The 22356-nt window shown below is 42.2% G+C and overlaps 1 protein-coding gene across 1 annotated transcript in view; it reads left to right on the top strand.

The window, feature by feature from the left end:
- The window catches only part of plch2a (phospholipase C, eta 2a), a 155457-nt gene that overhangs the window by 110712 nt on the left and 22389 nt on the right, over window positions 1-22356 (top strand). Inside the window, exons 6-10 of the mRNA XM_041945891.1 lie at window positions 6853-7023; window positions 11742-11835; window positions 12245-12448; window positions 15339-15459; window positions 18985-19156. Coding sequence (XP_041801825.1) covers window positions 6853-7023; window positions 11742-11835; window positions 12245-12448; window positions 15339-15459; window positions 18985-19156 — 762 coding nt within the window. The remainder of the gene's footprint in view (window positions 1-6852; window positions 7024-11741; window positions 11836-12244; window positions 12449-15338; window positions 15460-18984; window positions 19157-22356) is intronic.

Raw genomic sequence — 22356 nt, 5'->3', positions numbered from 1 at the left:
AGCATCTCCCTAAAACACAAAAACTGATCATTATAAGCTAATAAAGGTAAGAGTTATTGTGATGCTGTTGGATTTGTCTGCATTTAGCTAGGTGGACATAATAAACTAGCAGCTGAGTGTGTGTGACAACACAGTACATATCTGTGATTGACTAACATATAATTATTGTGTAATTATAATAAGTAAAACAGGTTCTTTTACCACTAATTTCATTAGTAAGCATTACATATGTTTAAACATTTAGGAACATGCTGAAGATGAATGAAAAACAGCTTCAAAAAGGGAAGGAGACTGCTCCATGCTACCATTGTTAAGCTTTGTGCAGAAAGTGTACTTTCCCAGTAAGCTGTCCTTTGTTACAGTGTAGAATACATACAGTTATTTATCTTTAAAAAAGAGATCTTTTGTACATGTTCATGAACAACAAGTGTCCTGGCGAAACATAAATTAACAGAAAAATAGTGTTTTAATCCCAAAGGGAAATTACAGTGTCAGTGACAGCAGGTAAGTCAGATAAGTCACAAAAACAAATAAGATAAGAGAGAAAATGGAATGATAGAAGATGAATAATTTAAAAAAACGCAAGCAAAAGCAGAAAATAGGAACTCGCATAACAAGAATATACAAATATGACCATAGCCTTTCAACTCCAATATGTATAACATGTCTACATTCCAGCATATGTATGTGTAATCACACACTGGACATGATAGTTCCAAGTAATGTCAGCTCATGTCAACCTGCTGCGAGAAAATTAGCAAACTGAGGGAACAACCATCTTAGACTTCCTACATCCATCCAGAACCTACACTGTGGACTGCACATCATTTTCAGTTTATAGATGTCAGTCAGCAGCAGCCTTTGCCGAGTCTGGAGTGCCTGCCCCCCCTCACTAACATGATCACCAGCCCCAGTGAAAGATGCAGTAGCACTGACTTTCAGTCCTTTTGTTGTGGCCGTTCCTCCCCATGCACTTTTTCTGTTTGTGTTCACCTCACAGAAACATAATTAAGCAAAACCTCTTCACCTTTTGCTTTCTAAAATTGTCCAGTTATTAAAATGCCAAGTGTAGTTCCTGCTAACTGCACCATTTTTTTGGGTGTAATTTAGTCCAAATTAGTATGTCTTGGGTACATTTCCAAGTGTTTATGATTCTCCCGGATGTGTGCCAGGGGGTTTATCTCTCAAATGTTCAATTAAGACACTGACTCACAATAACACAGGGGAAACCTAGAAACAGAAGCAGAGTGGAAAGAACTGAATCTCTCAGCTGTTACTGACCAACCTTCAACCATTCTGCATTTAAAGCACTGTGTGACTGGCCCCTAGATAATTTAATTCAGTCAGATGGTGTGCCTGAATGGAAAATCACAGTCCAGTAAGTCTGTGAATAATGTTGTATATAGTAACTAACTAACGTGAATGATTATACCTAAAATACTTTTCAATACCATGTCTGCATTTTCTGCATGGAAACCAGCTCATTTTGATCTTTATTTCATCTACTCTACTCATCTACTCTTGTGTCAGAGACCGACTCCTGCAGACATTTTCTTCTAATGGAAAACAAGTAGAAATAGGCACACACTATCCTGCGCAAGCCCATATGTCCTCTGTTATGATTTACTGTGGGGGAGGCCAGAAAGGAAAACTGCACTGCAGTTGTTTTAGAGCTGTGTTCACTAGAAAGGCAAAGTGGGTGGAGTGAAGATCCAAAATACTAAAGTAAACAGATGTAAACTTTTTTTTATAAGATTAAAAAAAACAAAGAACTTAACTCCAGTTGGATCTGTACTGACAGTTCAGTTTTCAGTTTGAATCCTTCCCCCTTACCATTCCAGTAAAAATGAGCCAAAAACACCTCTCTAAGACATACCCAAAGTAAACTGATAGCTGTCCTTGAACCATTTGGAGTACATGCATGGTTTTGGTCTCTTTTGAAAGGTGACACAATGCAAATGATGCTTACATTGAGTAATACGAGTTTGAACACACTGAAATAGAAGATTTTTTTTCAGCCTGAATATTTTTTGCAAATCGATGCATGCAGATGACTATATGATATATGATATATGATATATGTGGGACCTATTCGCTGGAAAACTTCCCTTAGACTGCAAAGAGCACAAGCACACAGGAAAGGAGAAAACAGCTTTCTGTGGATTACTATCTTGCTATTGACTAAATATGCACTGCAGTGGATCATGTGGGACTTTGTTGATGTTTTTTTTTGAGTGTGGATCACAGAGAGAAGTAGTTGGCGAGTTGCGTTGATTTAGCATTAATTTTAAACATGGTTGGTTGTCTGCTGTTGGCGTTTATTGTGCCTCCTGTTGTGATTGTATCTTGAAATGGCTTCCACTAATTGATTCATGAGAATCCAGGATTTCGAGCGGTGTACAGTATGAGTGTAAGCATGAATGTATTGTCAATCCATGGGATACAGAATTTCATGGCAATCCACGCTGGCTGAAAATAAGAAGTTAAAATTGCTGTCAATTGCTTTTCAGTGAACTTTCCATTATTTTGGGGTGGAGGCAGAAATGTTCGGCACTGATCTCTCAAAGGCAACAGCAACCAAAGCTATAATCATGGCTAGATAACGGTACGTGACAGTTGTAATTTGGGTGAGCCAGACTGTGACTTATCACAACTTTGTTTTCTTTTTGAATTGCTAGAGTTAATATCAGAGTCATCAGAGTCCCTGAACCTCACCACCCTAATCATAAAGTAAATCAGGGAAGTGTGTTTCTGTCTGGGCTTGGAGTTGTGTATTAATTCTGTGACGTGGCCTGAAGATCTTTCCTAGTTCTGTGTTGACAGAGCCAGAGACATGGCATGCTATTGGTGTACATGAGTCACAGGAAGCTTGTCGGGTGTGATAGTTGGAGTTGATGATGAGAGCGAAGCAGGCTTCTCCGGCAGAAGCTGTGCTCAATGATTTATTACGGCAGAGACGTGCAGATGTACATGCGGAGGGAAAGCTTGGTAGGAAGAGGAAGCTGTAATTCTAAGTGATGAATTAATCCATATTAGTTGTCGAGCTAAAACACAGAGCACAAGCCCGCTAACAACTTAAGTGCATGGGTTCATGCATAATGAATGGGAATGAATAAGGCTAGATTGATGTTTTCTGTCCAATAAAGAGACTCTGTTCTCCAGCTGTGCTTCCACTACTTAGCTATACTCCTGTGGCGAAGATGTGTCCTGAATGAGAGTATTGCTTCTGACAAGAATTCCTTCACCTCAGAGTGTTTTTATGTGTTTTCACCTTGTCATTGTTGGTCATCACTGATTCTTGTAGATATAAAAGATAACATGAAAATGAGTCTGCATCACTGCAAACTTGCCACAACAAAGTGCTGTTTGCTCAGAGAAGACTTCTCTAATAACTTCCGCCATATGAGTAATACTGTCTGTATGCATCTGTGCCTGTCACTTGTGTGTCACTCAGTCACAACTAGGTGACAGCTAAGTGATGTGTGCAAAGCCAACAGCTGAGTCTGGGGACATGAAGTGTTTGGCTTGTGTCTCTGAGTCATTTGGCTTTCTGTGCATCAGCTGTGTCACGCAGAGAACATGGTGGTGACGGGTAGGAGGGTAAACGTGTTAGTGTAGCAAGTTTTAGGGAGTAAGGGCTCACAAGACCCACGCCAATACGTTTATCTAATTAGTGAACGGGACTAATGGCCTCAGTATGGTCTGTACGCCAGACTGCACGCCCCCTTTTCTGCTGCAGTCATTGATGTGTGCATTCTGCTACAAACTCATCCTTACAGGAGCTGCTGTTGTTTTCTGATACTGATGCTTACACTGTGGACAAAATAGCTAGCAAAGTAGAAAGTCCCTTAAAAGGCCAATTTAACACTGTGTAAAGCTATGTATTCCCTCCTCGACATGTACTGATCCAATCAGATGGACTTGTATCAGTGCAGACGCTCATGGTACGCCACCGACACATTTTCAAGTGCTTGATATAAACAGTTCTATATACATAATGTATATAATGTGTGTATATATATATAATGTTCTTAAGATGTGGGAAGGTCAGCAGCTATTCAGGCAGCAGGTCCAGTGCAACACTTCATTTGTCTTGTATGAAAGGAAGGCAGGAGAAACTTCAACATACCAACATTTTCAATTAACATATTTCTAATTCAGCTATTCACCATGAACCTGAGACCACACATTGGAATTAACTCAATAAAATTGCACAGATTAAAGAAATTGAAACATTCCAATCCATAAAAGATGGTGGTAAAGATAAGAAAGATAATATAATAAGATAAGAAAAAGTACAGATTCCAGTAATTAGCTCTCATCCATGTGCTCATTACAATCAGCTGGGTTAGCGCATGTTGGTAGGTTAGTCCTTCCTCTCTTTGAAAAAGGGTTGTCCGCCTCTGAATGCAAATAAATAAATCATCGTTTACCAAGTTGTTATGCAGGAAACATCTCATTATGGGTTGAGGCAACAAGATAAGCAGCGTTGCAATGCCACTGGTTACTTATGGATTTCTAACTGTTCCTGTAAGCATCATTGGGGCCATTATCCACAAGAGGAAGGAACATTACTCCGACTGACCACACACACGAGCTCCTTGCAATATTTCCAACTGGGCAGTCATAACATTAGTCAGAAGAGTAGCCCGAGAGCCAAGGACCACATGAAATGAGCACCAGAAAGACCTGGAAGCAGCCAGTACAGTTGCCACAGAGACAACACAGACAATGCATTCCACCACCACGGTCTTCATGCACATTGGAAGATTATCACACCCATCACATTACTGAAGAAGAGACATGTTGAAGCTCGTTTAACATTTGCTTCACAACATTTTGGGAAGCCTGTAGACCAGGTCTTCTCTGGGTTTTTTATTGAAAAAGGATGGATGGAAATGGATACCCCCAAAGCTTGTCTCTGTTCATTGCAAGACGCGTCACATGGGTGGACTTTTCCAGCAGGACAACCACCCAAAACATACTGCAAAGGAGACTTTCAGTAGGTCCCAGAGAAAGAAATTTAAGGTGATGGAACGGCCTGTGGAAGAATCAGTCAAATCCCATGTAAACACTGTGTGAGATTAGTTTCTTCGTACAGGAAACATGTTGATGCTGTCACTGCAAGCCAAGGCTTCTCCACCAAGTATGAAATACATTTCAGTTAGCATGTGCAGAGCTTTTTTCATTTGTCTTTCCACTTCATTGCATATGACTTTTCTCTTCAATTGGAACGGTATCATTTCTGTGTAGTTTTATTGAGTTACTGCCAGTGTCTGGTCTCAGGTTCATGTGAGTAGCCACACTGAATATATTTTGATGAAAGTAATTTGGGCTTGTTGAATACTAACATCATCCACTGTGTCTCTCTAAAATCCGTTCCTAAGCCCACTGTGTATAGTGTACAGAGCTGCTCAGCCAAGCTCCAACTAGCAAAGACGTCATCGCCCAACAGTGAGTGGCCGCCTCTAGTCCTGCTTGGCATATGGCGCTGGTCACAGACTGTCTCAGTAAACTGAGGAAAGGATTACACGGGTCGTGGTGTGACCCTCTGCAGTGCTCCCGTTAACCTCGTTCTAGTACACAAACATAGCTGCAGCCTTTTATAGCCTGCCTCAGTATCTTTCCAGCTCGTTACAAGTAGAAACCCAACCGTTGTAACATGAGCTGAAAACATTTAAGTGAGTGCATACATAAAGATGATGATGACTTAAAACTTCATCTCCAAACTAGTGTTACACTGGTTAATGTAAATGTTGATGAAATATGTTCTCAAATGAACTTCTTTATGAAAAGAATGAGATGTAATGAGACACAATGAGACTAAGACTTTATTGAACGAAAAGTATATTTTCATCAACAAATAAAGAAAAGAATAATTACTTTTTTTCTCCAATTACCTTAATCCATCCAGTGTCTTTTTTCCTGCGTGCCTTTGTCATTTTCCCAGTACCACACCTGCAGCACCAACAGTACTGGAGCCATAGCCCCAGCTGCACCCTGTGGCCCGAGGAGCTTAACCCAGGGGGAAAGTGTCAGAAATAAATGACAGCAGCAGTTGGTGTAGGGGCCAATTCCATTGTATTTAGTCTGATTCCTGAATTTATCTATTGGCAGGTTTGGGTTGTGTGTGCTTTTAGTTAATTTAAACACAAGATACTTGTGCTCAAAAATAATTATTAATGGCTTTTCAGTATGTGTGTAACCCCTGCAGGTCAGACTGTCTTTGCTGTGGCCTGGTGGTGTGGCTGACTGGACAAGCATACAGCCTACAGACCTTGCAGTGCTTGCATTGCATGTCTGAGTCTTGCTTGCAGATGGATGCTGTCACCAAATTGGGACTTTTATAGTTTATAAATACTCAGAAAAGTTAAATTGGATCTTGACATTTTTTGTCTAACTCTGAAACTGGTTTGGACAGTTTGGATACAGTTTGTGGAATAAACCACTCTTCCATGTTTTTCTCCGTAAAAATGAGCCTCTGTGTGGTTTAATCGTCTTTAGCTCTTGTTGCTCTTGTTTTTGAGTGGCTGTGATTCGGGTACGAGACTGCTTAAGCCAATTGCCAGTGTCAGTTCTTTTAGAATAGAATCTGTCTGATGGATTTTGATCTTGCTTGTGTGCCGAGGTTTGAGTACTCAGTCTCGACAAAAAGCTAATTAGTGCACAGTTTTGTCAGTCTATGACTAAAACAGCACGACATGTGTGTCAAGTGCTTTGTCATCTAAACCAGCTGTCCAAAGACTGTTGTATGTTTTTAGGAGTAGTTGTTGAAAGTCTGTCAAAGAATCTTGGAATCTTTGTTGGGAAAAATACACTAAATTAAAACTGTTCCTTGTACCTGCTGTGTAGGAGGCGGATACAGATGACAACCAGGGGACGTTGGGCTTCGAGGAGTTCTGCTCCTTCTACAAGATGATGTCGACCCGCAGGGATCTGTACCTCCTCATGCTCACCTACAGCAACCTCAAAGACCACCTCGACACTGACGACCTGGCTCGCTTCCTGGAGACTGAACAAAAGGTACACGCAGCATCTGCACTTAGCTGTTCAGTTTCTACAGGAAGGTTACCTCGGGGATTTAGCACTGCACTACTTCAACACTGTCAGAATCACGATGGACAGCTCTTCACCTTTGTGTAATGATGTGTACAAGACCCACAATGCAACTGGACTGCAGGCAGCCTGGTCATAGACTGGGGTGTGTTAAGCTAGTAGCGGCTCATGTCGCTTGGAGGCTCTAGCCTGCAGCAGAGATGAGCAGCGGGCTGCAGACGTCTGGTTAGCTCACTTCTTTCTAAATCACCACCTCCTTTTCAAACCTGCAGTCTTCAGCCCCAGCCGACGCTGACTCAAGTGACATCACCTGAGGTCATTTGTCAGACTTCACACAGCTCCCTCTGGAGACACTAAAGGCTTTATGCAACTGTTGTTTCCCCTGCAGCATTACTCCTGAAGCCCTGTAGACTTTGATGTGAAAAACTGGTGTAGTTCCCCTTTAAGGTGGGCTTTCCTCTGGTCAAAGTAATTGCTGGCAGCACGCTGATGTGTTGTGATGTGACAGTGGATTCGGGAAGTCTTGTTTTGGTGTTGATCAAAGCATCTCTCTGTCCCTTCACCTTGGCTGAATTCTTTTCATTTATCAGATTCTGAAAGGTAGTTTACTCTGTCACAGGCTGCTGATCAGGTGGGTAGAGTCATTTGTTGTATTTGAAACCTGCAGACTAGCACTAGTGTATATGTCCGTCAACCACAGACTAGTGTCTATACCACACATCTCTCTCTGTATGTCGCCGTTAACAGAGACTCCAGTCTGCAGTGTACACATACACACATACACCTCACTGATGAAACACAGAACTGTACAGTCACATCAGGCTTCATGATCAAAAAAGAAATTGTATATCATGTCGACACTACCGTCCATATTCTCATGCTCCCTCGCTCTCGCTGGTCCACGTGAGCTCTCTCTCTCTCTCTTTCTCCTGCCATTTTCTTACCAGATGAAATTAATGTCGTCATTTGTTGGAAAAAAGGTCAGATTTCAAAGATAAATAATGAGTAAAGCCATAGAGACAGCACTGAAATGGCAGTGACTGGAAACAGAGAGGCAGTGCATAATGTACATAATGTAGTGCCTCAGTGTGTGCTGTTCACATAGAATGAGGTGGCACAGCACTGTAACACCCCCATGTAGCAAACACACAACAAGATGGTGCAGCTGGTGGCAGCCTCAGTGTTTTGAGCTCTCGCTCTCTCATTACATTCACCAGGAAGGAACATTTGACTTTCAACTATTCACTTCGCAACTGGAACGTGCTCCAGAGCTTTTAATTGGAGGGGCAGCAGCTCTCATTGGGGTTTGTAGGGGGAGGGAATGGGAAACATGCCAGAACGCTCTGATCGCGGGAAATTCAAACTTCCTTCCTTTCAATATATCTGGCGAGCGTCTGCTGTCTGGCCAACAAAATGGATGAACTGCTGCTTCTCAGCAGAGCAGACAAGGGCTTTTTCAGATGTGCAGCGCTGTGCTTCACTGAAACCTGGCCTGGGAAGCACATCCAACTCCCTCGAGTGGACAACACAGTGGCTCTCAGGGAAAATGATTTGCTTGCGCATAAACGAAGGCTGCTGTGCAAATGTCATAATGTTAAAGAAAACATACAGTTCTCACTTAGAGATCATTTTCCCTGACTGTAAACCATCTTATTGACTGTATGACTTGTCCTCCTTTCTTCTGGTTGGTATCCCACCTCAGGCTTGTGTTACAGGTTACCTTTGTTCAGCTTTGTTGCGCTTGTGCTTAGCTGTTCTCACTCAGATTGCGAATCTATTATCTGCATTCAGCATGATCGATTGTTGACACAGTCAGCAATGGAATATTTCTCTGGCTCAGTTAGCTGAATGGTGAGGAGCTGCTTAGCCGCCATATCTGCTGAACACTATGACCCACTTCAAGATGGTGAACACAAGTCCAACCCACATTTATCCATTAATAACCAAACTGGTGCTATAAATACATTATTGACAGGGCTGTGACCATCCCAAATTGTCCTTTTTACCTTCCTCTGTCACTGTTTGGCTGTATCTGAAACCCCCTAATTCCTTAGCTGTAACCAGGCCTGTTGATGGGGGGATATTTTGTGTTGTTTTGTTGTTGTTTCGGGGGGAATTGTGAAGTCAGCACCAGAAATGAATAATTTGGGATGCATGGTGAAACAAACAGGATCATGGCATCGGTTCCTACAGAGTCCAGGAGCAGGAGGATGAAGTGGGGGGCCATGTTGATGGCGCATACTCACCTGTTTGCTCTGCGGGTGCATGGCTTTGAGGGTGGGAATGGTGGTGGAGGTCTTGAAGCAGACTGGATCTGGCAGGTCTCCAGTGCGGTGTTGAAGATGACGGTGAACCCCAGAGACAGCTGGCCAGCACAGTGCCTCGGGGTGGGAGCAGAGACAGAGTCTGGACCGGCTGCTTTGAGTGGTCTCTGTGGTTGGAGACGAGGGGGCTTCTGACTGCACTGACATCCAAATCCGAACAGTTCAAGCAAGCTCGAAGATCCTCCAAAGCTTCACTCTTCGCCCCCCATAGGCTGCTATAGAGAGTTAGGCTGAAGTTTGTCTTTTTCTGCTCTTGCCCCGTCTCACAATTTTGTCCACTAAATACCCATAAGGCCCCTTGTTTTTAGCTTCTGCAAGATGGGAGGTCAAAAGCTTAACTGAGGTCAAAAGCTTAACTGAGTAGGCAGTGGGCCCCTGAAGTGGTGCTTAATGTAGGGGAATGTAGAAAGTGAGGGCCCTACAGGGGATGTTAGCATTAGTACCATCATAGCACTTGAGACGTAGCAGTAAAGGGCTATTGGATGAAGTGCATCTCCTTGCTAATGATAGCATCGCCAGAAAAAGAAGAATTAGCAAACAAGCGTGACTGCTCTTTTTCTTGAAACGCCCAGTGTGTGCTCCTGCAGTTCATTTGCCCTCTGGCTGGCCATGTTAATGTGTCGGAACAGTCATTTTTAAAAGCAGAAGGTGGTGTTTGGACAGCTACACGTCAGCTCCGCTCAGGCAGCCTGTATTTTCCTCAAATTAAACTCAGTGTTTAGTTCTGGCGCTGTGAACAAGATGGTCTTACTTCTCAGGTTATTGGAGACTTTTGGAAGCAGTTTTGTGAACATTTGTTTGAAGTGATGTGAAGACGCAGCAGAGTCTGCTGGGATCATTAAGTACACTTTGTTGGTGTTTTTCTTTGTGCCTCAAATAAGAAATAAGAGGCTGTGAAACACTTCAGCTTGTGCATTCAAGTGTCTGAGTGTTGCTCTTACAGTATTTCTCTGGAACTGACAGACTGAAATCTATTAATGGCAAACAGTGGCCAGTATTTATTCCCATACACTCCCAAATAAATGATGTTCCCAAGGCTTTTAAGGTTTTATAAATTAGGTCTCAAATAATAGACCTTGTAGCCACTGGAGGTGAAAATAAGGGTGCTCTAATGGCTCTCATGGTATATTCAGTGTAACGTACATTTCTACAGCACAGAAGTCCATCAATCTCACTGCTGTTCTGCTATCAGTTTCAGTTTTAGTCAGTTTCAGTTTCAATTTCCTTTTCAAGCTTTAAAGGTCACACACTCAACATGGTTCTACATCGCACAGTGAAATGCTTATTGTTCCCTCTGGTATTGTGCTTGGCATAACTAATATCAAATATCAAAATATACAATAGAACAAGAAAAGGGAATATACTATACACACAATGCCATGTTAGTGGCATGGCTCCAGGGACATCTGTTGTGTATGTCTTTAGTCCAGCACCAGTATTTTGACAGTGACATTCATGGTTCCCAGAGGATGAATCCTACTGATGTCGACGATCGTCTGACTTTTCCTCGAGTGCTGCCAAGGTTCACGTGTGTTGTTGACTAAAATGTTTCAACAGCTGCTGGATTGCTTGCCATGACATTTGGTACAGACATTCGTGGTCCCCTCAGGATGAATTGTATTATCTTTGGTGATGCTCTGACTTCTAGCGCCACCAACCAGCTTTAGTTTATGGCCAAATGATTTCAAAACTAAGGACACCTGAGGCTAAGAATACACTAAAAATATGTATAAATTGTCAATGCATTATTAAAGTTATGCTTTATGTTTTTAATGCAACATAGATATGGGTTCACATTACCCTGCAAAGAAAAAAAGTTTAGTATTGTCCTCATATTTGTTCAGAGAAGCTCTTTTGTGGCGCTGTGTGTGGGTAAGTGTGTCAGCGTTGAGAGCTCTGACAGCAGCCTGTGAGCTGCCCATGAAGCTTTTTGGGGCGGGTCCACAGTGACAGCGGGCCTGGGCTAACCTCTGCACGCTGCATTCTCTCATCTGGATTATTGCTCCCCATTTAACAGAGTTTTAGACTCTCAAGCTGCTTAGTACTTCAGAAGTGGGATGAAAAGCATTTTCAGAAACCTAAAATAACCCTGTAGAAATAATGGCTTACCAGGTTACCTTGCTAAAGCCTTGCTCTCTCACAATGTGAGAGAGTCCTGGTACTGCCCCACCCCCTTCAAATGATGAACAGAGAAGGGATCTGATTGACCAGTGAGGGGGCTTTAGAGAGCAGTTCACCAGGCAACAGTTCCATGGTGCAGCCAGGATGGACAGAAACATCTATTGCATGTACATGTGTTAGTATTCTGTGTGTTGCACATGCATGGTATTGTTGTTTGACATGCATTTCCATGATTAATAGATGACCAAGGTGACCAAGGACCATTGCCTGGAGATTATCAACAAGTTTGAGCCGTGCTCTGAGAACCAGAAGCAAGGAGTTTTGGGAATTGATGGTAAGTGCACATATATTTCAGACATCAGTCTCTCATGTGTTGGAACAAAACTGAGCACAGAGAAGTGGCTTGTTAAAACGTTCCCCTGCAAGGTCAGAGTTTTGGAAAGTTGTTGCAGCCCTCGGTGAGCTGTGTATCTATCCGAGGAGTCAGTTTCCTTTAACCAGGCTGATCAGTTCTGAATCTGTTGTTTTATCGTTCTTTGATTGTTTCATTATACCTCGAGCATTCTGCAGATTGCCGCACTGAACAAACAATAAGAGTTAGTTCCGTGCAGCAATGTGATTGTTGTGAATTTTTCTGTTTGTTAAGAGGTGAGACATCAGTGTAATTGAAACAACACAGACTGAACAACAATCAGTTCTGCCTCTTGTTAGTATTGATTGTGTTCTGTTCCACTTCCTTCCAGGTTTTACAAATTACATGCGCAGCCCAGCGGGGGACATTTTCAACCCAGAGCACTACACTGTGAGCCAGGACATGAACCAGCCACTGTGCAACTACTTCATCGCCTCCTCACACAACACCTACCTGATGGGAGACCAGCTGATGTCACAGTCCAGGGTGGACATGTACGCCTGGGTGCTGCAAGCCGGCTGTCGCTGTGTGGAAGGTCAGTATGAATATGAGGGATATACGCAGACACACACTTACAGTATGTTGTTTTAATTATTATTATGTGTACCTAAACCATCGAGGTTCTACTATGTCGACTACTAGTACTACTAGTATTTACTACTACAATGTAACGTACACTCTGGAGGGTGTGATTGCATTTAAGCGATGGTCGCTTGCTAACAAAGTGCTATATGCCATCAAATGATAAATATCTGTTATTTTTTTTACAATACAAATTTGTATTTCCTTTTTTTCAAGATGTTCTGTTGATGTGGTGCATTTAGCTCTCTTGGCCACTCTTCCACACTACCTTCATCCTAACCCGTTTCACAAATCCGCTGCTTCGTCTTCTCTTGAACCCAATTCTTGCAAACATCAAAACGTTTGGAAATTAAATTTTTGTGGTCCTAATGAGACTTTTAGGGGTTTTATGAGTTACCTGTTTGTAAAATGCAACAAGCAAAAACAAGTCTCTTTGGTTAAGCTGCTAACTGTGTCATTGTTGCTGTTGTAATCTACATCAGTGTAACTTAATACTGGCACATTGATTAAAAAAAACAATTGCCACCTGCAAAACAATCAGTATTCTCAGTGGCCACAGTATTGCAGGTTTGCAGGTTGCAGTGACTATTAATTGATGGCCCAAGTTATCAGTTTGTTGCATTATTTTTTTTCTTCATGGCACCTGCTGGACTCTAGACTCAGGAGGCTGAAGAAAACTTGTAACTGTGCTATATTTTATTTATTTTCATCTACCTGTATTTTTCTGAATGCTTCCTATGTTGTGTATTCCTGCGATATGTTTTTGCAAATTACCCATAAATAAGATCCAGGAACAAATTACAATAATGTTGCAAAAGTACATTTGAGCTATGGAAACAAGCCGCCACAATTTGAAGCTCCGAGTGAATGGCTCTGTGTCGGCTCCAACACACACACACACACACACACACACACACACACACACACACTGAACAGAATAACCCAGGTCGAGGGGATGTCAGAGGTAATAACAGTTTCAGTTTCAGTGTGCCTCTGCCAGCTTCACAATTTAGAAAGATGTCACCACCCACTGCCATGTCTGGCTGAGGACTGAGGCCAGAAGTGAAAGTGGACTGAGGTTCATGCCAGTGTCTCGTACACATAAATGTATGTTCAGATGAAGGTCAGCTACACTGAAAGAAGGATAAATCTGCACACTTGAACCTGATGGTGCATTTATTGCACAGTGGAAGTTTATTTGACCCTGCTGCCATTTTCTTTCACTCCTGAGTTTTTTATTTGTTTGTTCTCGACTTTATACTGCGTAGCAACCGCATAGTCCATAAGTGCACTATGCCCGTACTTCTTGCATAAGCGCAAGAAGTACGAGCGATAGCATAATTGAAAATACTGTTTCAGTTCAAAAACTCGTCCTATCTGAGCCTTTTTTAAACTATGACGCTCACTGAAAACACTGACTTATGATATTTATGTAGTCTTTAAAAACTCCTGTCACACCTTGTACTGTCCACTCCACAGGACTGGCTGTTTACACCCCACACTCCCTCCCAGGTAACACCATCTCTGCCGAAAGTGGCACCTCAGAGTACCGAGTACTGTTCTCCACGTTAGCTCCCCCCACTGGTCTCATCTGTCATTAACTCTTTCTGTCTCCAGCTGGTATAAAATGCCTTCTGGACTCACACACTCAGTCTGTAGCCTCTTTTAAATCTCATGATAAAACTCTTCTTTTTCTGGAAAAGAAATGTTTGATATATTTCATTTATCCTGTTATTCCTATTTATTTGATCATTTCACTTTTATTCATTTTATTGTTGAAAAGTGCTATACAAATGAAGTGTATCACCATTATTATTATTATTATCATCATTTCTGCTGTTTAAATTCTTACACACCTTTGAAATCACACACACACAGAGAGAGAGAGAGAGAGAGAAAACCTTGAAAGAACTGTATATCAACAGGGGAAAGGAATTAAAGAGAGCGCTGGAGAGGCTGATAAAATACAGCAATCCAGAAAGTCTCAGCAGCGCAGAGACTGCCACTCAGCCGATAAATTATGCCAAGAAGAAGAACAAGAAAGACCTTCAAACAGATTCTGAGGAGCTGAAAATGGCTCAGATAATAAGCGAGAAGCTCTCAGCTGAACTCCACTGGAGGAGAAGAACAAGCTTCTCCAAGAAGAACTGGAGAAGATCAATGGTTCACACTATGAGGCCAGGCAAAGGCATGAAGCTGATGTCATGACTGCGAGACAGCAGGAGAACAAGCTTCTCCTCGAAGAACTGGAGAAGGTCTATGTGATCTGCCAAAGGCTTGAAGCTGATCTCAACACCGCGAGACAGCAGGCTGACACCCTTCAGTGCTCCCTTGACAAAGAAATCAAGTGTCAGAAGGCTGGCATGTGATCAACACCTTGAAGGCTGAGCGGGACGCCCTCGGTCAAAAGATGGAGAGAGATTGCTTGCAGGGTTAAACAATAGGACCCACTGACGATGTAAAATGGCCTTTAAAAAAAAATTGCCTATTTTTTTGTCAGTACAGCTAAAACTGATGTTGTAATTTTGCACCAGTGGGCTCTACAAGGTTAAACATTTGGCATTTGTTATTTTCAGTGACAGGTTGATCCATATTTGTATGTGGGATTGAGTCAAAAGGATCTTTGGCACAGAGGAATACGCTCGGCAGGCACTGATACACACACAGTGCTTGTTAGTATTGATGGTAACCATTCATTGATGGTTTGGGTCCGCATGTCGGATTTCTTTAAAGTCAGACTAGTTTTAACATTACTCCTTAAACTGCAACATAATTATCAGATTCTTAGTGGCTATGCTGCTCACCCTATCTCTTCTTCCTCTTTCCTTCCTCCCCGTCCACAGTGGACTGTTGGGACGGTCAGGACGGTGAGCCCATCGTTCACCATGGCTACACCCTCACCTCCAAGATCCTCTTCAAAGATGTCATCGAGACCATCAACAAGTATGCCTTCGTCAAGAACGAGTACGTTTAGCCACACACACACACACTCTCACTGTTTTGATGTCATTTAGTCTCACTCTGGTTCACACATTCAGTCATTCAGAATGCTCCAATTGACCACTTTCATGATTCACCGTCTTTCCACTGATGGCGACTGATAAACCATAAAATGTGTGTATGCAGCTTTAATAAGTGGAAAATAACCCCCGCAGTATACGGACATGCACACATTACAGTGTTGCGTTACACAGGCTGTTGGGTCATAAACCCATGGAAGAAAATGGGGGAAATGAAGCTTGGAATACAATTGCGTGCTTGGATGAGTTTAATACGTTAGAAAAGCTTCTTTACATTCGACACATATCATGATTCACTGAGTCTGGTTGGAAAGGCTTTCCCTGACAGGGTGATGTTTAGTCACTGTTTGGTGAGGGCATGTGCGGTGAATAAACTTTCAACTTTCATTTGATCATAGACTGGATCTGGAATAAATGCACATAACCAGACACAGGGTTGATCTTGTTGTGTATCTGGGTGCAGTGTGCTGGAGGTTAGAGTGTTACTGTTGCACAGTGGGATCTTCTGTCTCATTAGTGTGCAGTTGATCTTTTATTTGCATCATTCAAACTTTTCTTTTTTAATGTTTTTTGTTTAACGAGCCCATCCTCACCAGAAAAACGACTGGGAGGGACGAGGGTGTGCTGGTTTTGACATTTTGTCTTGATTTGATAGAGCTGGCAGAGATACAGACAGGACATGGAAGGAGAGGCAAACAGGGGTGTTAAAAGCTGTCCAAAAACATCAGTACTGAAATGATTATGTCAAAGTGTATCCAATCAAGTGTGAATTGGGATGACTAGCTGACCCCACCCATCACATAAAACTGCATTTGGCCGTTAGCAAAGCAGTGTGGTAGTAGGAGGTGTGTGTTCGGGGTTTCAGCTGATAAACCTGTGTGGAGGTTGGTTGTTTTCTGACTTAGCCGCCGTACTAGACACAAGGAAGCATTTGGTTTCCTGTTACACGGTTTGTTTCCCACACACAGAGGCTTTGTTTCCAGATGTTGTTTAATGTGGCACACATCACTGAAACTGTTGTCACACAACTATCACACCCAGGCCGGCAAGATTGATCACCATTGCTGTCCTGCATGTTTGCCGGAAGCGCTCTTCACTCCTCTTGTGGAGCGGAGTCGTAAACAACTCTTTGCCTCAGTTTCTGTGGGCATTAAAACGAGCGTGATTGACACTCATGGCTCTCATTTGCATTTTGTCAGAAGACATTTGCATAAAGCTTTTCTCAACTTTCCCCTGTAGTGCTGCTTTAAGGCTCTGTAGCTTAGCGGGTGGCACCAGGCTGCAACACCAGGTTCCATTCACAATGAATAGCAGCCTGAAAACGCTATACAGTAGCACACATAATGTTCATCTTCATCAGAACACTTAGTGAGCCCTCATGTCCTGTATGGAAGCAGATTTGTTGTTCGCTCACTCATTTATTTATGTTTTTCCTTTAATTTGTCACCCATCTGTTTGTACATACCATACACAGATTATATCCCTACAAACCAACATAAAACACAAAAACCCACTCACACACCTTTGCAGATCTGAGATCACACACACACACACAGAGAAATGAAAGCGTGCACACAGACATCCTCCTCACAGCATCTGCATCAGAAGGCGATAATCCCATTGACATGCACACAGTCTAGAGGAAACAGACAGAGTCTCTATTTTTAGATCCCGTCTCTTCAAGTAAAATGAAGCAGACACACTCGCTGTGCGTGCATGGTCACCCCACTGTGTGTTTTTGAAAGCATAATTGCAGACAACACATTGCACAGATAATTGGCCTAAAAGGGGTGAGGTGAAAGGCTGCATTCAACATCAAAGAGCGATCAGATTTTCCAAGACGCTGAATGAAAGCAGGCTCTGCAGAGGGATGACAGGGACGGGAGCATCCATATAACTTGGACTGGGAATCAGCACAGCCAATATGTGGCAAATGAGGAGCCTGCTCTTCAATGGAGCTCCTTTTTAAGACTTGTTTTACATGGTAGGCCTCAGCTCCTTCACCCGAAAAGAAAATGTTCATCAGACATGCTCATTTATTAAATTATCATTCATAGATAAAAGAACATGCATATTGGAGCTTATTCAGTGTCTTTTTAAGTGCCTGTAAACGAAAGGCTTTCAGAAATCACAAGAAAAAATGGTTAACTGAACCGTACTGACATTTAAATCTGCTTGTATGGAAGATTTAAAAAGTGGCCATAATATAACAGTGAAAGGATTAGTGTCAGTGCTAGACAAATTAGCAAATTAGTATAGAAAATTAAATCAAATATCAGCTGCCCCAGGGATTACAGGTTCATTACAATGACGTCTTTTTTTCTTACTGTAGCCCATAAAATACTATAAATATTGCTTACCTGTAGATCTGACAGGCAAGGATGCCGTGATGTATGAATTAATCTGTTTTTAGTCCAGCGTGAAAGATTAATGTTAATGTTCCAAACATCAGGGTATCACAAAATATTCTGAGGCTAAAAGTAGCAAGAGGGTAAAAACCTCTAACGAGTCTAAGAGTCTGCAGCCATGCTAGCAGCGCTGCGAGGCAGCACTTGAGCTAGATGCCAGTATGAGCATGCTAACATGCTTACAGTGGTAAGCATTACAAGCATGTTGATATGTTTAGAATGTGAGCATGCTAACACTTACTAATTAGCACTTAACACAGAGGACAATGTAGGCTGATGGGAATGTCATTAGTTTTGCAGGTATTTGGTCGGGATCCATTCATGAATGTCTGTACAGAAAGTTCAGGTATTTTATTCTGGCCCAAAAATAGCGGACAGATCGACCAGGAGATCGACACTGCCTTTCTGAGAGCCGAGGCCCCTAGCATGGCTGAGATAAGCAGTGTGTGAGTCCCAAGAGTCCCATGGGTTCGCTTGAAGAGTAATTCACAAAGAATTTTAGCAATAAAAGTAGCCCTTCACTCTCAGAGGAGTTAGAGGCGGTCCAGAGCGCTCACCAGTCACAGAGAACTGCTTGCTGTCAGTCAGCTGCTCAATAACAAATCCAAACAATTCAATAAAACCAGATTTGATGGTTTCCACAAATCTGAATACTGGAAAAATACATTTTGCAGCACAGATGAGCTTTTAATGTCTTTTTTATCTGTACATCTTACAGATCAAATTAAAAACATGCTCTTCAGACTCTGATTTGTTTGACAGTTCCTGAAGTGGACCAACTGCGATGAAAAACTCTATGGACTTGATTTTCATAGCCTCCAGGTGAAATTGGTGCTGTATATAGAATTACCCCATCAAATGATGAAAGATTTGTTTGTTCAGCTGGAATAAAATACCTGTGGTGTTTCATGCCAGATTGTTCTTTATCTTTAATGATGACTTTCACACTTCTAAACTCTGCTCAAGGAGCCACTGACACAGATTCTCAGAGAAGTGAAACGTTGTTCTCGTCTACCTGTCAGCCCTGTAACTCCAATCTGTTGTGTGTGATAATCTCTCAGGTACCCAGTCATCCTGTCCATAGAGAACCACTGCAGTGTCCCTCAGCAGAAGAAGATGGCCCAGTACCTGACTGAGATCTTGGGCGACAAACTGGACCTGTCCAACATCAAAGCCGATGAGTCTGGACGGCTGCCGTCGCCAGAAACGCTCAAGGGCAAAATCCTCGTCAAGGTAAAGTCAGGGTTGGATGTTTAAAAAGTGACTGATTCTCCGCGGTGAGAGGAGTCAGTCCTCAGGCGATTATCTCTGCTCACAGTTTTATTATCTGGAGATTGAACATCACAGTGCACACTTCAAAGGCAGGACATAGTGGGCTGATTGAAGTGATTTTATTAGAAAGTGTCTGAGTAGGATGTGTTTGAGAGAAGAAAATAACAAACACACCTGACTTTTGGAAGGAATGCAAAGCTGAAGTTGTTTATGGTCTATGTGTAGTAACTCCAGACTGTAGACTGGACCGCTATCTGGTCACACTGATCTGTGTTATAATCGAAAAACAATAACCTGGGTACAGCTCAACACAGGATATTGGTTTAATGTGTTGAAGGTTGCGGGACAGGAGTGGTTCTGGTTAGTCAGCTTGACTCCACAACTGAGAGGAGCTCGGGGTTGATAAAATGTTACTACACTCATCAGTGTCACCCTCAGTTGATACCATACCCTCACAGCAGCTTAGCAGCCAAAGCAGTGACCTCCACCAGACCCTGCAAGTGCAAACGATACCTTCACTGGCCTCACCATCCGCAGAAAGTAAACCGAAAGCTGTTCTTGAACTACTTGGAGTACATGTACGGTTTTGATCTCTTTTGAAATAAAACTCTGAAGTTTTATCCCCAGCTGGCATTGAGTAATAGTACTTTGAACACTGAAGTAGAAGGTTTTTTTCTGCCTGAATATTTGTTTTTGCCTGCAGATGATTATATCTGGGCCTCAGTAGCTGAAAAACACAAGGGGACCACAACATGAAGCCTTACTCTGGGCCAGGCTCAATAAAAATGATAACAGTACCATAGAAAAAGAATATTTAGGTATTTAGGTTCAGTCCCTGAAGGAGCAGAAGCCTATTGCGTTTATGCCGGTTTATTATTATTATTATTATTTATTATTTATCTATTTATTTTCTGCTGCAACAGCTCAAATTTCCGTGAGCTTAAAGATGCTACAAACATGGAATTAAGCCCAATAACGAGTAATGATCACCAAGTGTTTCCCAAGAAATATGAGACCAATCAGCCAAGAGGTGACGCTGTAATTAAGCCAGAGAAATTCAATTTTAAAAAGGCCAAGCTCCTCACACCACGAGTCCAACCAACTTTGAATTGGACGCACAAGTCCACCACAATGTGCTTTGCAAAAAAGTCTCATGGACCAAAAGTCGGCCATGATGGATTTTCTGGCAATTTGAATTTTTACTGGACTGGGACTGAAATACATTTTTCTATTAGAAATGAGCAAGATTGGTCAGAAAACATGGCCGCCATCAACCAAAACAGTTTGCATGTGGCGGGAAAATGGCCATAACTTGCAAACATTTGTCCAGTAATTCATAAATCTGAATTCATATCTTCAGGCTGTGTTTGGCAATAGGCCCACTGAATTTTGTTTTGTTGCAAATACCAAATAACAAAAATGAAACAAATGTGTGATTGGTCTCACTAGCAAAAGTGTTGTTGTGGATTATTATAGTGTTTTGGACTAAATATTTTACTGGATTGGATGGCCTGGACCTTTGCTAATGTAACCCAATCATTGTTGTTGCAGTATTATTCATTGGTCAAGTATTATGAAACTTCATAGGTTGCGTCTTTCATCACCTGGACACAACACCGGTTACTGTGATCAGGGCCACTGACATTCCCCATCCCTTTCACTAACTCCACCCGGCAGGTATTTTTTAGAACAGGTCACTCACACCAAGCCTAACTCTCTTTTACAGGCGTGTACATCTAAGCCCTCCTCAGCCTCACAGGTTTTAAAGTCAGACCCTTCTGCTTCTTTAAAGTCAGGGTCTTCTTCACACCCTATTCTTAATCCTTTAGATTTTAGAAATAGGAAAGCTCTAGGTTTCATTCAGTTAATACTCAGAGTTTAATCAACATGAACAACTGGATCCACAGAAAATCTTGGTAACGCGAACAGATCCTGACACAGTGGTACTATCTGAAACATGCACTGGGAGAGATTTTGAGGTAGCCTTGGATGGATAGACAGACATCCAAGAGGAGGAGATGTGGCCATTTAAACAAGAGCTTGTTGTACTTGTACTGGTCTTCATGCAGTCACAGTAGAAACAAGTTTTGAGTGTTTGGCTCTTAAAGTGTGTGTTGATGCGTACAGACCTCCCAGAGGTATCCTTCAATATCTGTGTAAGACACACTGAGCTTTCAAGTAACTCCAGTCTAAACCCGTCCATGGCAATGTTAGACGCCCAGAGCAACTGCTCCAGCAGTCCAAAACATCCAAATCCGCCCTGCCACGCATCCTTTCTAATATGTGGATAATGCTGTGACTTGGTCACAGTTTGGTTAGGTTCAGGTACCAGACCACCTAGTCGTGTGTGTGACCCGACCCAGCACTGTACCCCGATGTCAACCCCTCTAAGGACTTTTCCATCCTATGTCACCTCACTCTGAGCATGTGTTATTGCTGCGGATGGGTTTACGGTGGAAACCTGGTGAAAGCCTGGTGCATCTATATGAAACATCAAGGGGTGGCAAAACGTCAGTATCTGATGCCCTGAGAACGAGACCGCGCTTGTGATAGACACTGGGTTTATCTAGATTTCTATAAAGGTTTTACAAGACTCTCACTATTTTTTTTAGCCCCTCACATTACTTCTTTGCTGTCTTTTAATGTGGGTCCTTATTGAACACGCTCAAATAGGATTATATTGCAGGTGCCGGCTCTTTTTCACTGAGCTTGGAAAATCCAGTTTTTCTCATTGTGCGCCTGCAACTTGGAACTTGAAATAACACACTGAAGCTTACCCTGTTTTTATCCTTCGGGCAGTTTACATTTTTAATCTAGTCTTATTTCACTTTCAGTTGTTCTCGTTTTAGTTCATTCATCTGCTTTAAATTGGAATTGCTTTATCTATTACTAAGGTTTTAACTAAGGTTTTATTATTTATGCTGATTTTGCTTTCATATTTTGTAGTGATGGGTATTGATGTTGATAGGTAGATATTTATTTATTGTCCAGCTCCTACAGTTACTGATGTGTTTCCTTTACCAGTCATGAGAGTCTGCAGCTTGTAGTTAGTATTACTTGCTGTCTGAACCTACCTGCATACTGTGTGCTTGTTCGTCTGGTGTACATTTGTACGCCTCATTCCTGTGAACGCAGTCTCTCAGGAACGCTTGAGGGAATTT

Source organism: Chelmon rostratus, chromosome 10 (assembly GCF_017976325.1).
Source record: "Chelmon rostratus isolate fCheRos1 chromosome 10, fCheRos1.pri, whole genome shotgun sequence".
Classification (NCBI taxonomy): domain Eukaryota; kingdom Metazoa; phylum Chordata; class Actinopteri; order Chaetodontiformes; family Chaetodontidae; genus Chelmon; species Chelmon rostratus.
The sequence above is the reverse complement of the archived record's forward strand: the minus strand, read 5'-3'. Positions and strand labels throughout refer to the sequence as shown.